At 44.1% G+C, this 18,511-nt stretch overlaps 1 protein-coding gene across 6 annotated transcripts; it reads right to left on the bottom strand.

Moving 5' to 3' along the window:
* Positions 1-2,338: 2,338 nt before the first annotated feature.
* SRSF5 (serine and arginine rich splicing factor 5) lies at positions 2,339-7,863 on the bottom strand. 6 transcript variants are annotated; one of them, XM_006091023.3, is made up of 9 exons: positions 7,700-7,835; positions 6,912-7,251; positions 6,667-6,811; positions 6,272-6,342; positions 6,037-6,135; positions 5,296-5,365; positions 4,013-4,086; positions 3,499-3,609; positions 2,339-3,211 (listed from the first exon to the last, which is right to left on the bottom strand). In XM_006091023.3, exons 3-9 carry the CDS (start codon positions 6,790-6,792, stop codon positions 2,920-2,922), a joined length of 843 nt encoding a protein of 280 aa, XP_006091085.1. In that variant the 5' UTR covers positions 6,793-6,811; positions 6,912-7,251; positions 7,700-7,835; the 3' UTR covers positions 2,339-2,919. The 6 variants fall into 6 exon arrangements, with proteins under 6 accessions (XP_006091085.1, XP_006091086.1, XP_014313325.1 ...); XM_006091024.3 differs by having other exon boundaries at positions 7,578-7,805; XM_014457839.2 differs by lacking the exon at positions 6,912-7,251 and having other exon boundaries at positions 7,700-7,863.
* Positions 7,864-18,511: the final 10,648 nt, after the last annotated feature.

Here is an 18,511-nt window from a genome sequence, read left to right as displayed (position 1 = left end):
TGGTCAGTGCGCATCCTAACAGTCGTTCCTGGTCATTCCACAGCTGCGATAAATTTGCAAATTACCCTTTTATTATATAGGATTCCTACTTAAAAAAAAAAATGTTACAGCCTGACCGGTTTGGCTCAGTGGATAGAGCGTCGGCCTGCAGACTCAAGGGTCCCAGGTTCGATTCCAGTCAAGGGCATGTACCTTGGTTGCGGGCACATCCCCAGTGGGGGGTATGCAGGAGGCAGCTGATCGAGGTTTCTAACTATCCCTCACCTTTCCTCTCTGTAAAAAAATCAATAAAATATATTTTTTAAAAAAAAGTTTCAGGCAAAATAGATGCTACTCTCAAACTTTCCTTACAGCTTGCTAGATGAAAGTTGCACAAAAGCTGCACTATACCCTGCAAAGGCTGGTCTTAAAACTGCTTGCGCTCAAGGCCACTCCACTCATGACTTCTCAGAACCTGGATCTGAAAATTTAGGCTAACTTGTTGGTTCAAACTAAGTCCATCTCCTCTACCTTTACTTAAAGGGTCTTATTTTATTGCCTCACTGTATAGCAAACTATTTGTAATATTAAAACAGAAGGCACTTATTTTACAGGGGTGGAAAAATCAGAAAGTCAACTGGTAAAATGTCCAAGTACCTAACACCATACATATCACTGAGGTACATTTTAAAAACCTAAAGGGTTAAAAACTAGGTCCTACCACTTCATTTTTCTTAATCCTCACCCAAAAAAATTATTGAGAGGAAAACATCAATAGGTTGCTTCCTGAACACCCCCTGACCAGGGATCAAACCCACAACCTAGGTATTTACCCTGACAGGGAATCAAATCTGTAACTTTTTGGTGAGCCGGACACTTCAACCAACCAATGGAGCCACCCAGCCAGGGCAGGTTCTGGCTATTTTATTTTTAATACATTTTTATTTACTTCAGAGAGGGAGAAAGAAACATCAATGATGAGAATCACTGATCAGCTACCTCCTGCACACCCCCCACTGGGGATTGAGCCTGAAACCAGCACATGTGCCCTGACCAGATATCAAACTGTGACCTCCTGGTTCATAGGTCAACACACAACCACTGAGGCACGCCAGCTGGGTGGTTCTGCCCTTTTAAACAAAGCCAGTGCCCTCCATCCAAAGTTAACACATTGTGGACCAGTTTTGCTAACTTTACCCAGTGGCCAGATAAGTTTCTATTGAACTAGTACAAAAAAATGTTAAAGGCATGCTTTAAAATTAAATACCCATTGTTTTTTGAAGTTACTACATATCTTACAAGGTTATGTTTTTAAAGAATTCTCGTAATTGGCCACAAGCCTCAGAACAGGAAACACCAGAACTCTCACGATCTGTCCGCAATGTGTTATCACATAAACTCTCCCTAAAATCAGCTTCACAATTTTCTGGCCCAAGTTCTAGCCTTCAACAGAGAGAAGTGGCCATGCCAGTAAACCAAAAAACTTTCAAATCCAACCCCAAATAGAATTTCCCCTGGTGGATCCCACATGTGGAGAAAACAAAAGCAATCTTTTTGGTGCTTTCCTCAAAATCCCTGCAGGGCTATGCAAGGGTCTGCACTGAAGGTGTGGTTTTTAGGCTTCTGGAACTAGACTTTATGGGCTCTAATACCAGTTTAACATTTATTTGCTCTTCTCTTTGGCATAATTCCCTCCAGTAAAGCTATTACCTAATAGGTAGTTTTGAAGATTCAGTTACCAAGTATTTATATAATACTAGCACTCATATGGACTAAAGTCTAATCAATCTCTGAGACTTCTGTACCTTTAAATCATTACCTGCAGGTAGCGGGATCTAACTCTTAAGATGGATAGAGAACCTTAAGCAGCTTTCACTATTGTTTTCCTCTTCACATATATTGTGACATCCATGTCTCAGGACTAAAAGAAAAAGCATGTGAACCCCTTAAAAGCCATGTGCATGGATCTAAAAAATACCAACCCCTCCCCCCAAAGAAACACCTTTCTGTCCACCAAAACTGTAGTACAACCTTTAAGAAAAGCATAAAACATTAACTGTACGATTTGCTTCCTAAATTGTCCTCTTGACTATGGAAGCCCCAAGTAACCTGATGCCAATAGAATAGTCAGGTGATACAGGGAAAGAGCATGGGTCACATACAAAGGAAATTCACCTCACTGCTTTAAACATCTCACTGACTGCCTATTTTCTGACTAGCTAGAAATGTCAAAAGTACTGTTCAAATTTTTTAAGAATAAAGAACCTGAGCTAACCAAATGACTTCAGGTTCTCTACAAGAAATTGTGTTGAATGTAGATGGGAAGGGAGGAGTAAATAACACAACCTTCAGACAAATAGACAAAAGCAGTTTTATAATCTTTTATTATCAATAACTAACAGCTGCTTGTTAGTCTTTGCCAGGCAGCTGTTAAAGGGTGGGTGGGAGGACACCCGTGACCCTAACAAGGAAAACTCAAATTAAGCCTTTATGTACAAGCAAATTTAGAGCTCTTTTAAGTGTCCAAAGCTATTAATTAGTTTAATTGACACATTAAACTAATTTTGAATTAACATATTTGAATAACCAAGAACTAAAATGTTCAAATTTTTCTAGTACAAAAAAATTAAATTTGCTTTAGTTATAAAAGAGCTCTGTCAATATACACAAACTATATACTTCAGACATTCACAAAAATGTGAGCAGAAGGCTTATCAAAAGACATTTAATACAATTAGGTTTCAACAACCCTTGGTGGTCCACATCTACAAAGATATCCAGCCCAACCCAATCCAACCCCCCCTCCATAGCCCACCCCCACAAAAAAAGCACATACTTACCAGAATTTTTAGCAAGTATGATTTGGGTATTTGTGTTTTTGTTTTTTGTGTTTGTGTTTGTTTTTTTAAAAAAAGGCCCCCTGGGCAAGTTATTTACAGTTTAATTGCCACTGTCAACTGATCTGGACCGGGACCGAGACCTGGACCTGGACCTGGACTTCTGGCGATCCACAGATGCTGGAGACTTAGATCTACTTGAAGAACCACGTTTCTGGCTCTTCTCAGGTGCAGGAGACCTACTAACAGAACGGGACTTGCTCCGGCTTCGGCTCCGGCTCCTGCTCCTAGACCGGCTGTAAGACTTGCGACTCCGAGAACGAGAACGAGACCGAGACCGGCTACGAGACCTAGAGGAACTCCTAGTCCGGGAACGAGACCTGCTTCGTGACCTACTGGTAAGGGGAAAAAACAAAAAAAAAACAAAACATAAGCTGCAGGCCCTACAAATCCATTAAGTAAAACTTTGACTTAAACATGTTAGTGTCCTGGCCAGTGTGGCTGTTGGTTGGGCGTTGTGTCCCACGCATGCAATGAAAGGTTTGATTTCCAGTCAGGACACATTGCCTGGGTGATGAGCGTGTTCCCCAGTAGGGGGCGTACAAGAGACAACTGATAGGTGTTTTGCTCTCCCTCTCTTCTGTAAAAATCAAAATATTTTAAAAATATATTAAGGAGATACCTGTGCCTTTTGCTGCCTTCGATTAATTTTATTTTTCTCCCATTTATTTCCTTTCCAGAAAGTTTTTCAATAGCATTCTTTAAATCACCGTAAGAGGCGAACTCAACCACCCTAGCGAGGAAAAAGAAAAAAACATTTGTGAAGTTATGTATACCTTACAGTCTCACAAAGGAATCTAGATTAAGTACCTTTTCCATGCTCATTTTGCTATTACTGTATCAAGAGTTTTTAACTCTCGATGAATAACATGGCATTAGAGCAAGGTTTCTCAACCCCCTAATTGTTGACAATTTAGCCCAGACAAAGTTTGTTTTGGGGGCTTTCCTGTGCATTGTAGAATGTTTATATGCATCCCTGGCCTTTATCCACAAGATGCCAGACATTGCCAAAAGTCCCCTGAAGCAAACTCACCTGAGAACCAAGAGCATTCACAAATTTTAAGTACTGAGAACAACATTCACAATAAAACTGCCAAGGTATTTTAACAGGCTTACAATCTACAGTATATACTTACCCTTCATTTAATTTAGGTCGATGTGCATCCGCAAAGGTTACTTCTCCAGCTTGTCTCATGAAATCTTTGAGATCCTTAACACAAGACAATTGTGTCATGCAGAGAAAAGGAAACGTGACACACAAACAACAACATGATATAAAAACAAGACTACTGAAAGAGAAGATGTTAGATAAAGTACAAACATGGCATTTACCACACTTGTATTCTATCAGAATTCAAAAAATATTTATATCAGGGCACGAAATAAGCAAATAGCATATTGCTTTTAAGCAAAATGCTAAAGGAAATTTAGATGTTAACATTAAGTAGTATTAGTCTATACTGAGCTCAATACAAAAGGAAAACAAAAAACAAAACAAAAAAAACAAACAAGTAGAAACAGTACATATTTTTAAAGACTAAAGTAGAAATTTATATTTAAAAACAGAACATTTACAAGACATCAATTATTTTGTGCCCCATATGTCATTAAAAAAGTTTACTTTACCTTTATCATTATTTCCCTAGGCTAGTCAAGCAGCAAACCGTTAATCGGTCGAAGAAACCTTCATGACATATGCCCGACTGGCTCTTCGCCACCCACTTGAAGGACACTACCCAATCGATGGAAGCCTTTAATCGCACAGCCCTCCCTATTAGCAGACTATTGGCGATGCAGACATGTTCTACTCTTGTGCAGTTACCAAGGACCACTTTACTGCGAACAGGATTCCAACGACCAACTAATTTCGTATCGTTCGACCAGGACCTCTTATTCGAAGCGTTACAGGAAGACAGCTCTCAACTTAGGGATCAGATCACGTTATCAGCGCTCTGGGATCGCTGCAACCTGGCACTCCAAGTAAGTGCCCCGATTACGTCTAGACCGGCAAACACAGATCTAGAGGTGGCCAATTGATCACTTGTAGGAGCTGACTGGCAAAGTCAACCAGGCCCAACCAAGAGTGACCAAGACAACGATTAGGATAACCCACAGGCACTCCTCGTCATAAGGCCAACGACACAGATAGGCTGGCAAATAAAGGGTTTAATATTTGGTTAAAATTGATTTTAAGAACAAGAAAAAATATCCTCAAAAACATTTACATTTGATCACTAATATTAAAATTTGCAATATCCCCCAGTTACATTAAATTAAAATTTTAAAATTACAATTAAGTCCATTAATTTAATTAAAAATAGAACTACTTTTAATAAAATGTTAATAAAACTTTAGCTACCCATTCCATTAGTTTTTAAAAAGCCAAATTAAAATATCTCAAAACTGAATTTCTACACACCTGCCAGCTGACTCTTGAAGACAAATTTTCAACTATAAGCCGATTTTCTGTTCTTACAGGTGGAGCATTTCTGAGAAAAAAAACAAGTATTCACAATGGAAGAAATACAGCGATTCGCAATTTTGTTCCAACTATGAGCAAGTTTATGCATTCAGACATAAGCCATTCAAATTATTTCATCAACTGTTTAATTATTTTATGCTTCATTATAGAGACTTAACCAAAACAGTGAACTGACATAGACACAAGAGAACTGACTTTCTTGGTAAATACCAGAATCACTTATTGCTAACTAAAGGGCCAATGAACAAAATTCGTGTGTGTGTGTGTGTGTGTGGGGGGGGGGGGGGTCCCCTTCAGCCCTGCCTTCGCCCTCTTGCAGTCCGGGAACCCTCAGGGGATGTCTGACTGCTGGTTTAGGCCCGGCTCCCCCGGGCGTCAGTCAGACATCCTTAGTGCTGCCTCAGAGGTGGGAGAGGTTCCCACCAGTGCCGCTACGCTCACCAGCCATGAGCCCGGGTTCTGGCTGAGCAGGGACACGATCCCCCGCCGTGGGTGCTCACTGACCATCAGGGGGCAGCTCCTGCGTTAAGCGTCTGCCCCCTGGTGGTCAGTGCATGTCATAGCGACTGGTCGTTCCGCCATTCACTTTGCATATTAGGCTATTATACAGGACAGTACTTAATCATTAAATAGTCATGCAGTAATGATTATTCGAAACAGCCACTGGCCATCACATACCGTCTATCATTTCGAGGTCTGCGACTACTAAAGCGATCAGAGTATCGCCCTCTACCTCTCCCACCTCGAGATCGAGCTCGAGCATGTTCAATAGTAACCCTAAGGAAGAGAAGAAAAATCTTCATTATCCACACAAACTATGTAAGAGATCTACATAGGAAAATACCCCAACACACCCTAGTCTGCTCTATTTTACAATGCTAACTAACTATAAAACTAAAATTAAGATTCTCACCTTTCACTGCAGAGTTCTTTTCCATCAAGTTCATATACAGCATCATCAGCATCCCTGGGATCCTCAAATTCCTAAAATACAAGCATGAAAAAAATATATAATACTTGGCAGTCTTAAAAGTGTATTCTACAACAATAGGAGCACTAAAAACATTTAACAGATAAGGAAGTATCTTAATGACAGTACCCTATCAATAAGCCTATTTGACAAGTGACCAGGAGTGGTTCCCCAGTCAGCAGTGAGGTTCTTTTCTTCCTTAAGGAAATTCACTGCCTTCAGGATGCACGCATTTTCTAAAGATACTCTACCTGCCTCAATAAGATTAAAAAAAACGTTGCTCATCAAAAGCTTTACCAGCGTAACAACAGATAATCCAACCAGTTCTAAACACTCACCACAAAACCAAAGCCTCTTTTCAGATCGATATCTCGTATTCGTCCATATCCCTTGAAGAATCTTTCCACGTCTTTCTCCCTGGCCGCTGGATTTAGCCTCCCGATGAAGACTCGACAGCCGCTCATGACGCCCGGCTAGTACTTCCTGTTAGGAGAATAATTCAGTGGAGACACCCCGCGTGAATGTCAGAAGAAAGGCTGGTCCAGGGGTCAAAAACATGAACGGCATAAAATAAAATGTTTACCGGGTGATGTTATAAACAAGATTGCCAAGAGTGCCTCTTATTAGGCCGGGTCCCTTGCAGACAAAATTAAAACTCGGCTCCCAACACGATCCTTCCCTGGGCCCAGAACGCAGCCACCGCAACGCCCACTGCCGCCTCCGGAACTGCGCAGCCTCACACTCGCCCCGGCTCTTCTGGCCCCCTCCCATCTGCCGCAGTTAGGAAAGGCCGAGAAGTGCGGGCGGGGCCGGCGCCGCCCTCCGCACGGCCAGCCCAATGGCGACGGGCCGCGCGAGCGTCGCCGCCTCCCTGGAGCGTCACAGCAGGTGGAAGCCGGAATCTCGCGATGCCACGGCCGCGCCTGCGCAGAGGGCGGCGGGCGGACGCTAGACAGCCACAAAATGGCGGCGGCGGCGCCAGCGGTGGGCAGAGCCGCGCGTGCCCAACTCCCTCCTCCCACTCCCTCCCCCGACTCCACCGTTCCGGAGTCTCCATCCCCGCCCGCAGAAACCCCGGGCTGCCACACCCCAACCCCAGCCCACTACTCCAGGGGTTCGGCTAAGGAGGAAGTCAAGAGGCAGGGAGGGGCACACAACCCCGCAGGAAAAACGACCAGAACCAAGACCGCCCTTCCACCTTCACTTCCCCTCAAACAAGACCCCAAGGGAGACGTGCCCCAGCGCCCACCTCGAGTAAACTGCGCTCATTGGACGCCGTCCTCCGCAAAGAGAGCAGCCCTGGCCACTGATCCGAGTGGCCATGAAGAAGCCTCGATCCGAGAAGCCATTCCCTCAAAGTGAGCCACTCACCTACCGGACGGGATCTTTGGCAGCTGAGACCCAAGAGAGGTCCGTAGTCTGCGACGGAGCTGTCTGCCTCCCCGCAGACCAGGACTCAACTCGTCTACGTCTCTCGACAACTGACGCACTTAGCTGCTCCGCGTTCTACAAAATGGAGGGTGCGCCTTGCGTCACTTCCGGGGCCGCCCATAGACCCTCCCGCTTGGATCGAGGACGGAAGTCTCTGAGGGGTCGGGGCCCTGTCACCTGGTACCGGCCGAGCGGCCTCGCCCGCGGTGGGCGGGGCCCAGGGGCGGGGCGCGGCTGTCAGGTGCCCGGCGCTGGGAGGACCGCGGTTGAAGACGTTTGAAGCTTTTAGGCCGTGAAGTTCGGTTCGTCATTCTCTCTCGCAGGAATATACCCTGAGACAAATGACGCCGCTTTTTCATCGGAATTTTTTTTAAGCTGCCCCGAAGAGTCCTGGGTAAAAGAAACTCCGGAACTCAGGCTTTGCAAAACTACCTGGCCATCACTGGCCCCTGCCGCGGGCCATTTCGGGGGCAACGTTGGAAGACGCTCCTTGACGAGCAGTGAGGTGCGGACCGAACCACGGACGAGCAGTTGACAGTAAGAAGACCGAGGGAGTGCGTGCTTTTTAAGCGGCAGGTTTCCGCGGGGTGAAGTGTTGAACGTGGGACTGCCGCCGGAAGGCCGATTCTGCATCTCCACTGCCCTGCACCTGAGCTGGCCGCACAGGTTTCCCGCCGCTTTCCAGGCCCCGCGGCATTCGGCGACCCCTCCGGGTTCAGGTTTCCGTAACGTAACGCGCGAGCGCCCGCCGCTCCGCGAACAGGCTGTGGTGGTTTCCAAACGCAGCCCTCCACTCCTTACCTCCGCGCGTTCCCGGGAGGATGGGCAGGCTTAGAAGTTGGAGCATAAAGATGGTGAAAGTTTACTTTTCTTCACTGCTTTTGGGTGGCACCCGAGGCGCCCCATTTTTGAGAGGCGCCCAGAGTCTAGGGTTGCTGCTGGTAACCGGCGTTACACAGATAAATAACGTCGTTCGAGGAGGAGCCGAGCTCCTGGCCCCCGGCTCCGACCTCCCCTGACCTGGGCCTGGAGGAACTCGGACAGAACTCAGATAGTTTGTCCAGCGTGGGCTCATCCATTCCTGCATTTGTATGTTTATTCTAAAAAGAGCCTCTGCAGGTACTCAGCAAAACTGAGAGGTTAGCTATCTATCGGGTGGGGGAATTAAGGATGATTTTAAAGGAAAATATGTACTCGGTAAAAGAAAACGTTTCCCTTTAGCCGCTAGCCTCATGTGCATTGGCATCTCACAATGCACAAATTGTCCCAAGCCAGGACTGACTTAATTAGTTTGCTTTCTGCATAATTTTTGAAACTCAGTCTTCCAGTTATTTCCTACATTCTGTGTTGACTGAGAAGCAACCGCTTGTGATTTCACTCGCTGACCGTCATTTTTTGTTGCCATAAGAGAAAGGAATCTAGAAAAGGTTTTCTGGGGGTAAGAAAACCAATAGTGCTGTACACCGTGAACAAAGGGGCTGCCTTCAGCCCTGGTGTTGCGGTTTTCTTAGGACCAACTTTTCTAATAAGGCCTTTTCTCTTAACTAACTTACCTTAGAAAGTTTGTGATTTCCACAAAGGTAACTTTTCATTGGTATTGCCTAGTGAGTTATTCTGTATTTAAAACCATTTATCTTCTGCAGTGCTTGCTTGTTCCATGACAACTGCCTCATCGGTCTCCATACCAGATTGTTTCTTAACAGTCCCCCCAATAAGCTCATGTTCCATGAGCAGAAGTACTTTTACTGCCATGTGATCCCACAATAGTCTGTGTATACTCCTTATAATCCTTTCATTTTTAAATAGTTGGGAGCTGGGGCAAATCAAAACACACAGATATGGAAATGTAAAAGGCCATTCTTATTCCCAACCGTGTGGTGCCTGAAGCCGTTCCACCCTTGCTGCTTGACACAGTCGCTGCAGGGAAGAAACATCTGCACAGCATATGTTTCAAGGGACCTGGCGTATACAGCATACTGTTCTTAATATGTTTGCTCCCCCTTTTTTAGCACTATGTGTTATAACTAGAGCCACCTCCCTGAGAAAGGTTGTTTCCCCAGGTGGGAATGTTTCCCTGGAGTTAGGGATTAACAGGGCTAGGGAAGGGAATAAATCAGTAAAACCCGTAACTAAGTGCCAGGCGGGTAGTTAATCACCTTAACTATGAACAATCATGCTTAAGCTACATAATCCTTACTTAGGCCATAGAATAGGAAAATCTCCTTATAGCAATAGGATAATGACCTTGGAATAGAGACAACAAACTAGCCCTTATAATGGAACAGAGACTAACCTAGACAAGATTAAAATCAACAGAGCTAGATAGAGATAAGATTTTTATCAAAGGTCAGATAAGAAACTATAAACATAACACAAGGAACTGTAGAAGGTCAAAGGAGGATCCAAAACATATGATGATGTAACTATAGAGGCATGCTTATAGGATCAAATGGTATAAATACAGGTGTAACAGGAGAATAAAGAGAGAACCCAACTATGTTGATGATCTGAACGCTGTCTCCGTGACCTTCATTCATCACTGCCTTTGAGAACCCCTGGACCGCTGGGCCCCTGCGATTGGCGCCCAATTCGGTATCATGAAACTTACTAGAATTTATTCATAAAACTTAATCATAGGCATTTCCCATGTTTCTTTGTTTTAATATAGTAATGGTCAACAGTGTATATTCAGATTTCTATCTTTTTTCACTTACATTCCACAACTACATGCCTGGGGGAAATATTTATTCTGACCAAGCTATTCTATTTATCTGAATATGCTCTAAATCTCACCAAAAGTTTAAAAATTCCTATCCGGAACTTGCAACACTAAAAACGTGTTGCTTCCGTTATTCTAGCTAATAATTCTAAAGATCTTTTGAAGGAATAAATATCCTTAGTCTCTCTTGGAAGTATATGGTTTTTTTTAATGTTCAGTTTTGAGTCAGATTCATCCCTACATACCTGACTTCTTTCTATTGCTACCTCCTGATTTTATTGTTGTTGCTTAATTTAGTGCACAATAATTAAAATACCTGCGAACGCAGGACGGTACTTTAATTTGAGTGCCTAGATGAGTGTTTCTCAACACCAACTGTACACTAAAATCACCTAGGAAGTGTTTATAACATTCTGCTGCCTGGGTCCCTACTGGCAAAAATTCTGATTTAAATTGTCTGGGTTGGAGCCCTAGTGTGTTAGTAAGGGCTGCAGGTGATTCTCATACTCAGGAGTGTTAGAGGCATGCTGACCTAGGTCTGGGCACTCGCATTTTTGTTCACCATAAAACCTGTCTGTCATCTGGCTCCATCTCCCCTCCTCCAAACACTCACATCTCACTCAGGCTATGGCTGGGGCCCTATTGTGACCATCACAGGGAAACACCCCACAGCACCTAGGGAGTCTTTTGGCATTGTGTGTGTGTATGTGTGTGCATGTGTGTGTGCATATGTGTGTATCCATGTGCATGTGAGCATGTGTATATGTGTGCATGTTTATGTGCACACGCATTCATGAGTGTACATGACTTCCAGAATGTTGCTGGAACTCTCTAAGCCTCAGTTTCCTCATGTGAGAAATGGGTCAATCACAGTACTTAATCCCTAGGGTTGTTACAAGGATTGCATTGAAGCAGTGCATGTAATGTGTTGGATCCAGTGCCTGGTACACTCAGCAGGTTTCAGCTATAATGAGTACTACAGGGAGCCTGTCTGTCCATTCACAAAGGACGAAATTCACTGTGGCAGTTAAGCTTCTGTGACAAACAACGAGACAGTGACTTAACAAACATGAAAGTTTCTTTTCTCATGCCCCCAAATTTTCTGTAAGTAAAATATGAAAGACTGAAACATTCCAAAGATCAAAGTTGGTGATGCCATTCAAGAAAGAGAAGGAACTTGAAAAAGGCTATATATAGCCAAGATTCAACCCCTCCCAATGCTTGTCCTCTATACCTACTGCACCCCCCAAGCTATCAGGATCTAGGGGCTAACCAATTACTGGATTCTTTTCATCTTCAGTATCAAGAGGGAAACCTCAAAAGTGTGAACTCCCTATACCAGTGGTCAGCAAACTGTAGCTCGGCAAACCGCGGCTCTTTGGCCCCTTCAGTGTGGCTCTTCCACAAAATACTGGCTCTTCCTCAAAATACCGACTTCTGCGCATGGGCCACGAAGTTTCAATCACACTGTACATGCACACCCGCACGTGGTATTTTGTGGAAGAGCCACACTCAAGGGGACAAAGAGCCGCATGTGGCTTGTGAGCCGCGGTTTGCCGACCACGGCCCTATACCAATTCATAACAGAGCCGTTGTGGTGGGTACACATACCCCCAGATCAGCCCCAGACCTGGAAATTATTCCTTCCCTGATACAGTAGTTAGGATCACAGTACACAGGACCAATCCAGTTAGGAACACTTGAATGAGGTGACTGCTGGAAGCACCTAGGGATGGGGCCTGGTTGCCAGGAGAACCAACCATGTGATTGGAGGGTTGTAACTCCAGTCCACCCCTGACCTCCAGGGATGGGAGAAGGGCTGAAGGTTGAATCAAGCACCCAAGGCTATTTGGTCATTCATGCCTAGTTGGTGATGCCTCCAGGAAACCCCAGAGGACTGGATCAGAGAGCTTCCAGGTTAGTGAACACATGGAGATGTGGGGAGAGTGGCGTGCCTGCAGAAGGCACGGAAGCTGTATGCCCTCTCCCCATACCTTGCCCTATATATCTCAACCCTGTCTTCTAATTCACTGATTCAAGTCCTCAGCTTCCCTTAATCTGCTGTGTATTCCTTCTAATGTGTTCTTTGTGTTATGTCATTCTTTATTTCTGACTCTTCTTTTTTTCATAGTTACTATATCTTTTTTCATGCTATTGAGCATCTTTACCATCATTACTCTGAACTCTGTTTCAGATAAATTTCTTACCTCTGCTTCATTTATCTCTTCTGTAGAATTCTCTTGTTCTTTCATTTGTGGGTTCTTTGTCTCCTCATTTTGGCTGTCTGTTTGGGTTTGTGACTATGTATTAAGTAGATTCTCTATGCCTCTCAATCTCTAGTGCAGGACAGTGTCTAACACTGTTTCTGACTAATTAGATCAGGCAAACACTCAAAGCCTCCAGAGACCACCTCTGCCTACAGACTGATAGGATTTCCACTTGAAAGCCCCAAGGCAATCATCCTCAGATGTGGCAAGAGTTTTTTTTTTTCAACAGGGTGGGGCAATTGCCTCTGCCTGGAAGCTAATTGTTATTTTTAGTCTCTTTAGTGGCCTCAGGGCAAGGTGTTTTCTAATAGGGTGAGTTAACTGTCTTCCCCCCAGGCAAGGCCACCTGCATAGCAAATGTCTTTGTGGGAAAGGTGACCTCTGCAGGGTGAAGGAATGACTCAGCACAGGAAACTGGGGGTGTCTGCCTTCTGAGCTCTAATCCCCAAGCCCCCAATCTTAGCTTCTGCTCACAAAGCTCCAGTTGACTCTGCCCTCCCTGTGCCTGAGCACAAGGTGAGTGGCTCCACAGGGAATTTTGTGCATTGGTCCTTTAAGAAGGTGCCTGAATTTTTAGCCATCACTCCCTGGCAGACAGCAATCCTGCTGCTTTTTCACAGCCAGATGTTACGTGAATACCCTTCTCAGTTGTGGTGCTCTCTGATGGGGGGCTCAGCTTGGGGATTAGATCCCTGAGTTCTCAGTGGCAACCACCCACAGCTGAGATATCTCTCCAGGACTTCAGTTATTGTCTGTGGGTGCCCGACCAGCCCTTTCTTGCCTCTGCCCCTCCTACCACTCTCTTTGCAGTCTCCACTTTCAGTCCTCGGGTATCAGGGTTCTCTCCTACAAATCTTCCACTGATTATTCAGGAAGTTTTTCTGTATTTTAGTTGTAATACCAGTTTGTTCCTGGGAGCATCTCCATGCAGCATCCACTTACTCTGATGCCATTTTTAATCTCCCCTGCCCTTTACATCGCTTTCATCTGGTTGTTTCTGAGTTACAACCTTTTACAATAAACCAGTGATCTAATAAGTAACATGTCTCTCTGTTCTGGAAGCCGTTCTAGCAAATTAGAACCCAAGGAGGGGGTTATAGGAACTTCTGTTTTATAACCATTTGTTCAGAAGTACAGATAACAACCTGGACTTGCAATTAGCATTCTTAATTGGAAGGGGTCATTAAAACCTCCAATCCCAAAAGAGCCTGGGCTTGTGGCTGGCAGCTGAGTGTGTGTAGGGATAGGGAAGGCGTCTTGTGGGACTGAGCCCTTGCCCTGTGGAACCTGATGCTATCTCAAGGTAGAGGGTGTCAGAATTGAGTTGGATTCTTGGGGACCATGCTGGTATCTGAGAATTGTTTGATGGGGTGTGTGAACACCATACACACACACACACACACACACACACACACACACACGCACGCACACACTGGAGCTGGGTCTCAGAACACCCTCTAAGTCCCTACTCCTTGATCTTGGTGACTGGCACGTTCTGTTATGCTTACACTCCCTCAGCAGCTGTGTTTCTGTTGCCTGAAGCTACGCTGTAGCCTTTACTGCTGGCTCATCATGGGGCAGTGAGATTCTCTCTACCCCAGGAATTTGGATCTTTGAACTGAGAGAACCAACACTCAGGCATCTTTAAGAAAAAAATTTTTATATATATATTGCCGAGAAGAAAGGAGAGAGAGAGATAGAAACATCAAGGAAGAGAGAGAATCATTGATCAGCTGCCTCCTGCACACCCCACACTGGGGATGGAGCCTGCAACTGGGCATGTGCCCTGACCGAGAATCCAACTGTGACCTCCTGGTTCATAGGTCATGCTCAACCACTGAGCCAGGCTGGCCAGGCAACACTGAGGCATCTTAATGGCAGCTTGCCAGAAGGAAGCTGGCTTCCAAGTCTATGACTAAAGTAGTCACATCTGCCCAGGTGTTGGCACCTCCTGAAACCGGGTGTCCAAACCTCCCAGATGTCATGAGATCCTCTAGCACCCTCCACTGAGTGTCCTCTTTTTGCTTAAGCTGGTTCTTTTGAAATGAGAGCAAAACAGCTTAACACACGACATTATCCAGTGTAAGCAACACAAGGTGGGTTTACAGCAAGGATTCTAAAGTGTTATGAAATCCAAGGGCAAGAATGTGCTCAGGCTTGAGGCGTCTGAAGGCGGAAGTAGAAGCTATCAGGAAATCAGGAGTATAATCTCCCTCTCTCCTCTCTGTTTTGTTTGCTTTGTTTTTTTATTTCCTTTGCTCCTTCGCTGCAGCCTGGCTTTCCCTGACTCTCAATCCATATGAGGGAAGATGGCCACACCATGTCTTCCAGTTTTTATATCTCCTCAATCCAAAAGCAGATCCCAAATGAGAGTGAAATCTCTCAGTTGAAACTATAAATTCCCTGGAGTGGAAAAGCTGATCAGCCCAGTTTGGGCAAGGTGTCTACCTTGATCCAGTCAGAGGAGATGGGGCCAAACCGTGTAAACAGGGATGTTGGAGAACCCACCTCATAGATGAGGATGAAGTTAAGAGGATCGTTGCAAATTAGGCTGACACCCTAAATGTTGAACCAATGGAAGCTCAACTTCCACATGACCCAGTCTGCCCTAGATCCAACTTACAACCACCCACCCCCTCCTACCAGCACAGGCCAAACCAGCCTATCTGAGCTCTGCTTCGGCAAAGACTTGTGAAACCAACTTACCTGCCCTACTTTCCTCATTATGTCTAACATAATGGAAGATACCCTAATGATTACCTACTGTTCCCTGTGATATTCAGAAATAATTGGAGACACACTGTGTGCCAAATACTGTGCAAGGGGTTTCGTAGACTTATCTCACTCATGTGACCTTCTGAATAACCCTAAAATGGGGATTGCTAACCCTGTTTTATGGAGGAGAATATGTGTTCTCAAGGCCTAGCTCCCAAGTTCAAGAACTGTTAGTGACAGTGAGGGATTCAAACCCAAGCCAGTTTGAACTCAAAGCTCAGATGCTCTTTCCCCATCCAAGGTCAGTTCCTGTTTGGGCTGGAGGGATGGAAAGAGTGGAGTTGTGTGCCTTGGAAAGTGGGTGCTGGAAGTGAAACTGAGTTTAGGCCGAGGGGCTAGGACACTGTGGGCTTCCTGCTTAGTTTCTAAGCTCGGACACTGACACCCAGGACCTGGGCTTCCCTCCCTCTGGCCGGCGGCAGGCACCCAGGACCCGGGCTGGCTTCGCCTGGGCCAGCCACAGCCACAGGGGACTGTGGGTGGGCAGTTTCCTCTGGACTGCAGCTGCGGGCACCCTGGACTGCGGGGCAGGCGGCTTGTTCCTCTCCCGGGCCACAGCCTGGCTGGTCCCCATTCCTCTCTCCCCAGTGTTGAGTGTCAGCCATTAAGGCGTGACGGCATGAGGGCTTGTCATCCATTTGCATATTAGCTCTTTATTATATAGGATGTTTCTCAGCGCTTAAATATATGAATGTCTCTTTCCTGCAGTGAATATTATAGACCCACAGTTATATAGAAAAAATAATCCTACTCACCTCCCTAAGAGATGTGTTTCCAATAAAATTACTTTTGAAATGAAACAACTATCAAAATCTGTGGTATATTTGAAACAGTTTAAATTTCTATTTATTACACCTGATTTTCATGCAAAAAAATATGAAAGATGCTTAAAAAACACTTTCAAGTATAAAAACAATATTATATTGGGATAAAGCTCTGAGAGGGAAGTGGAATGGAAATGAGCTCAAGAAAAAAAGAATTTATGTAGATTCCTGTCTTATTCTGGTTTGTGTGTTAAAATGGAAGATGATGGGTATCAATTGCAATGGTATATAGATCCCAGTGGATTTATGTAAAAGAATAATGTATTATTTAAATGTATTTATTTAAAAGTTTCATTTTGAAATGTCAATGCTTAAAATACTCTAAGTAACCATAAATTGATGATGAAAAGTTTTAGATGTCAACTTAAGAATGTGAAAAAAAAGTTTAGTTCTTTTATTTTTTTTTATTTTTTTTTTAATATTTTTTTTATTTTTCGCTTAAAGTATTACAAAGGGTATTACATAAGTGTCCTTTTTTTCCCCCCCGCCCTTGACACACCCCTACCCTCCCTTACCCCCCAGTGTCTTATGTCCATTAGTTATGCTTATATGCATGCATACAAGTCCTTCGGTTGATCTCTTACTCCCCTCCCTCCTGCCCCCCAACTCTCTCTGGCCTTCCCACTGCAGTTTGGCAATCAGTTTGAGGCAGCTCTGCCTCTGTATCTATTATTGTTCAAAAGTTTGTAATGGACTTTATTATCCATGAATGAGTGAGATCATGTGGTATTTTTCCTTCATTGACTGGCTTGTTTCACTTAGCATAATGCTCTCCAGTTCCATCCATGATGTTGCAAATGGTAGGAGTTCCTTCTTTTTAACAGCAGCATAGTATTCCATCGTGTAGATGTACCACAGTTTTCTAATCCATTCATCTACTGATGGGCACTTAGGCTGTTTCCAGATCTTAGCTATGGTGAATTGTGCTGCTACGAACATCTGGTTACATATATCCTTTCTGATAGGTGTTTCTGGTTTCTTGGGATATATTCCTAGTAGTGGGATCACAGGGTCAAATGGGAGTTCCATTTCCAATTTTTTGAGGAACCTCCATACTGCCTTCCATAGTGGCTGCACCAGTCTGCATTCCCACCAGCAGTGCACAAGTGTTCCTTTTTCTCCACATCCTCTCCAGCACTTGTCGTTTGTTGATTTGTTGATGATGGCCATTCTGACAGGTGTGAGATGGTACCTCATTGTTGTTTTGATTTGCATCTCTCGGATGATTAGTGACTTTGAGCATGTTTTCATATGTCTCTTGGCTTTCTGAATGTCCTCTTTTGAAAGGTGTCTATTTAGATCCTTTGCCCATTTTTTGATTGGATTGTTTATCTTCTTTTTGTTAAGTTGTATGAGTTCCCTATAAATTTTGGAGATTAAGCCCTTATCAGATATGACGTTGGCAAATATGTTTTCCCAAGAGGTGGGTTTTCTTGTTGTTTTGTTGATGGTTTCTTTTGCTGTGCAGAAGCTTTTTATTTTGATGTAGTCCCATTTGTTCAGTTTCTCTTTAGTTTCAACTGCCCTAGGAGCTGTATCAGTGAAGAAATTGTTTTGGCATAAGTCTGAGATTTTGTTGCCTTTGTATTCTTCTAGAATTTTTATGGTTTCCTGTCTTACATTTAAGTCCTTTATCCATTTTGAGTTTATTCTTGTGTATGGTGTAAGTTGGTGGTCTAGTTTCATTTTCTTGCATATATCTGTCCAATTTTCCCAACACCATTTATTGAAGAGACTATCTTGGCTCCATTGTATGTTCATGCCTCCTTTGTCAAAAATTAATTGAGCATATTGGTTCGGGCTAATTTCTGGACTCTCTATTCTATTCCACTGGTCTATATGTCTGTTCTTGTGCCAGTACCAGGCAGTTTTGAGAACAGTGGCTTTGTAATACAGTTTGATATCTGGCATTGAGATCCCACCTACTTTGTTCTTTCTCAGGATCGCTGCAGCTATTCGGGGTCTTTTTTTATTCCAGATGAATTTTTGGAGAGTTCGTTCTAGATCTTTGAAGAAGGCCATTGGTATTTTAATGGGAAGTGCGTTGAATTTATAGATTGCTTTGGGTAGTATGGACATTTTAATGATGTTGATTCTACCAATCCAAGAACATGGTATGTTCTTCCATCGTGTTTATGTCTTCCTTCCAAGCTCATTCTATGAAGCC

This window comes from Myotis lucifugus, unplaced genomic scaffold (assembly GCF_000147115.1).
Source record: "Myotis lucifugus unplaced genomic scaffold, Myoluc2.0 scaffold_85, whole genome shotgun sequence".
NCBI lineage: Eukaryota > Metazoa > Chordata > Mammalia > Chiroptera > Vespertilionidae > Myotis > Myotis lucifugus.
Note: the sequence above shows the minus strand (reverse complement) of the source record. Positions and strands in the feature narration are given on the sequence as shown.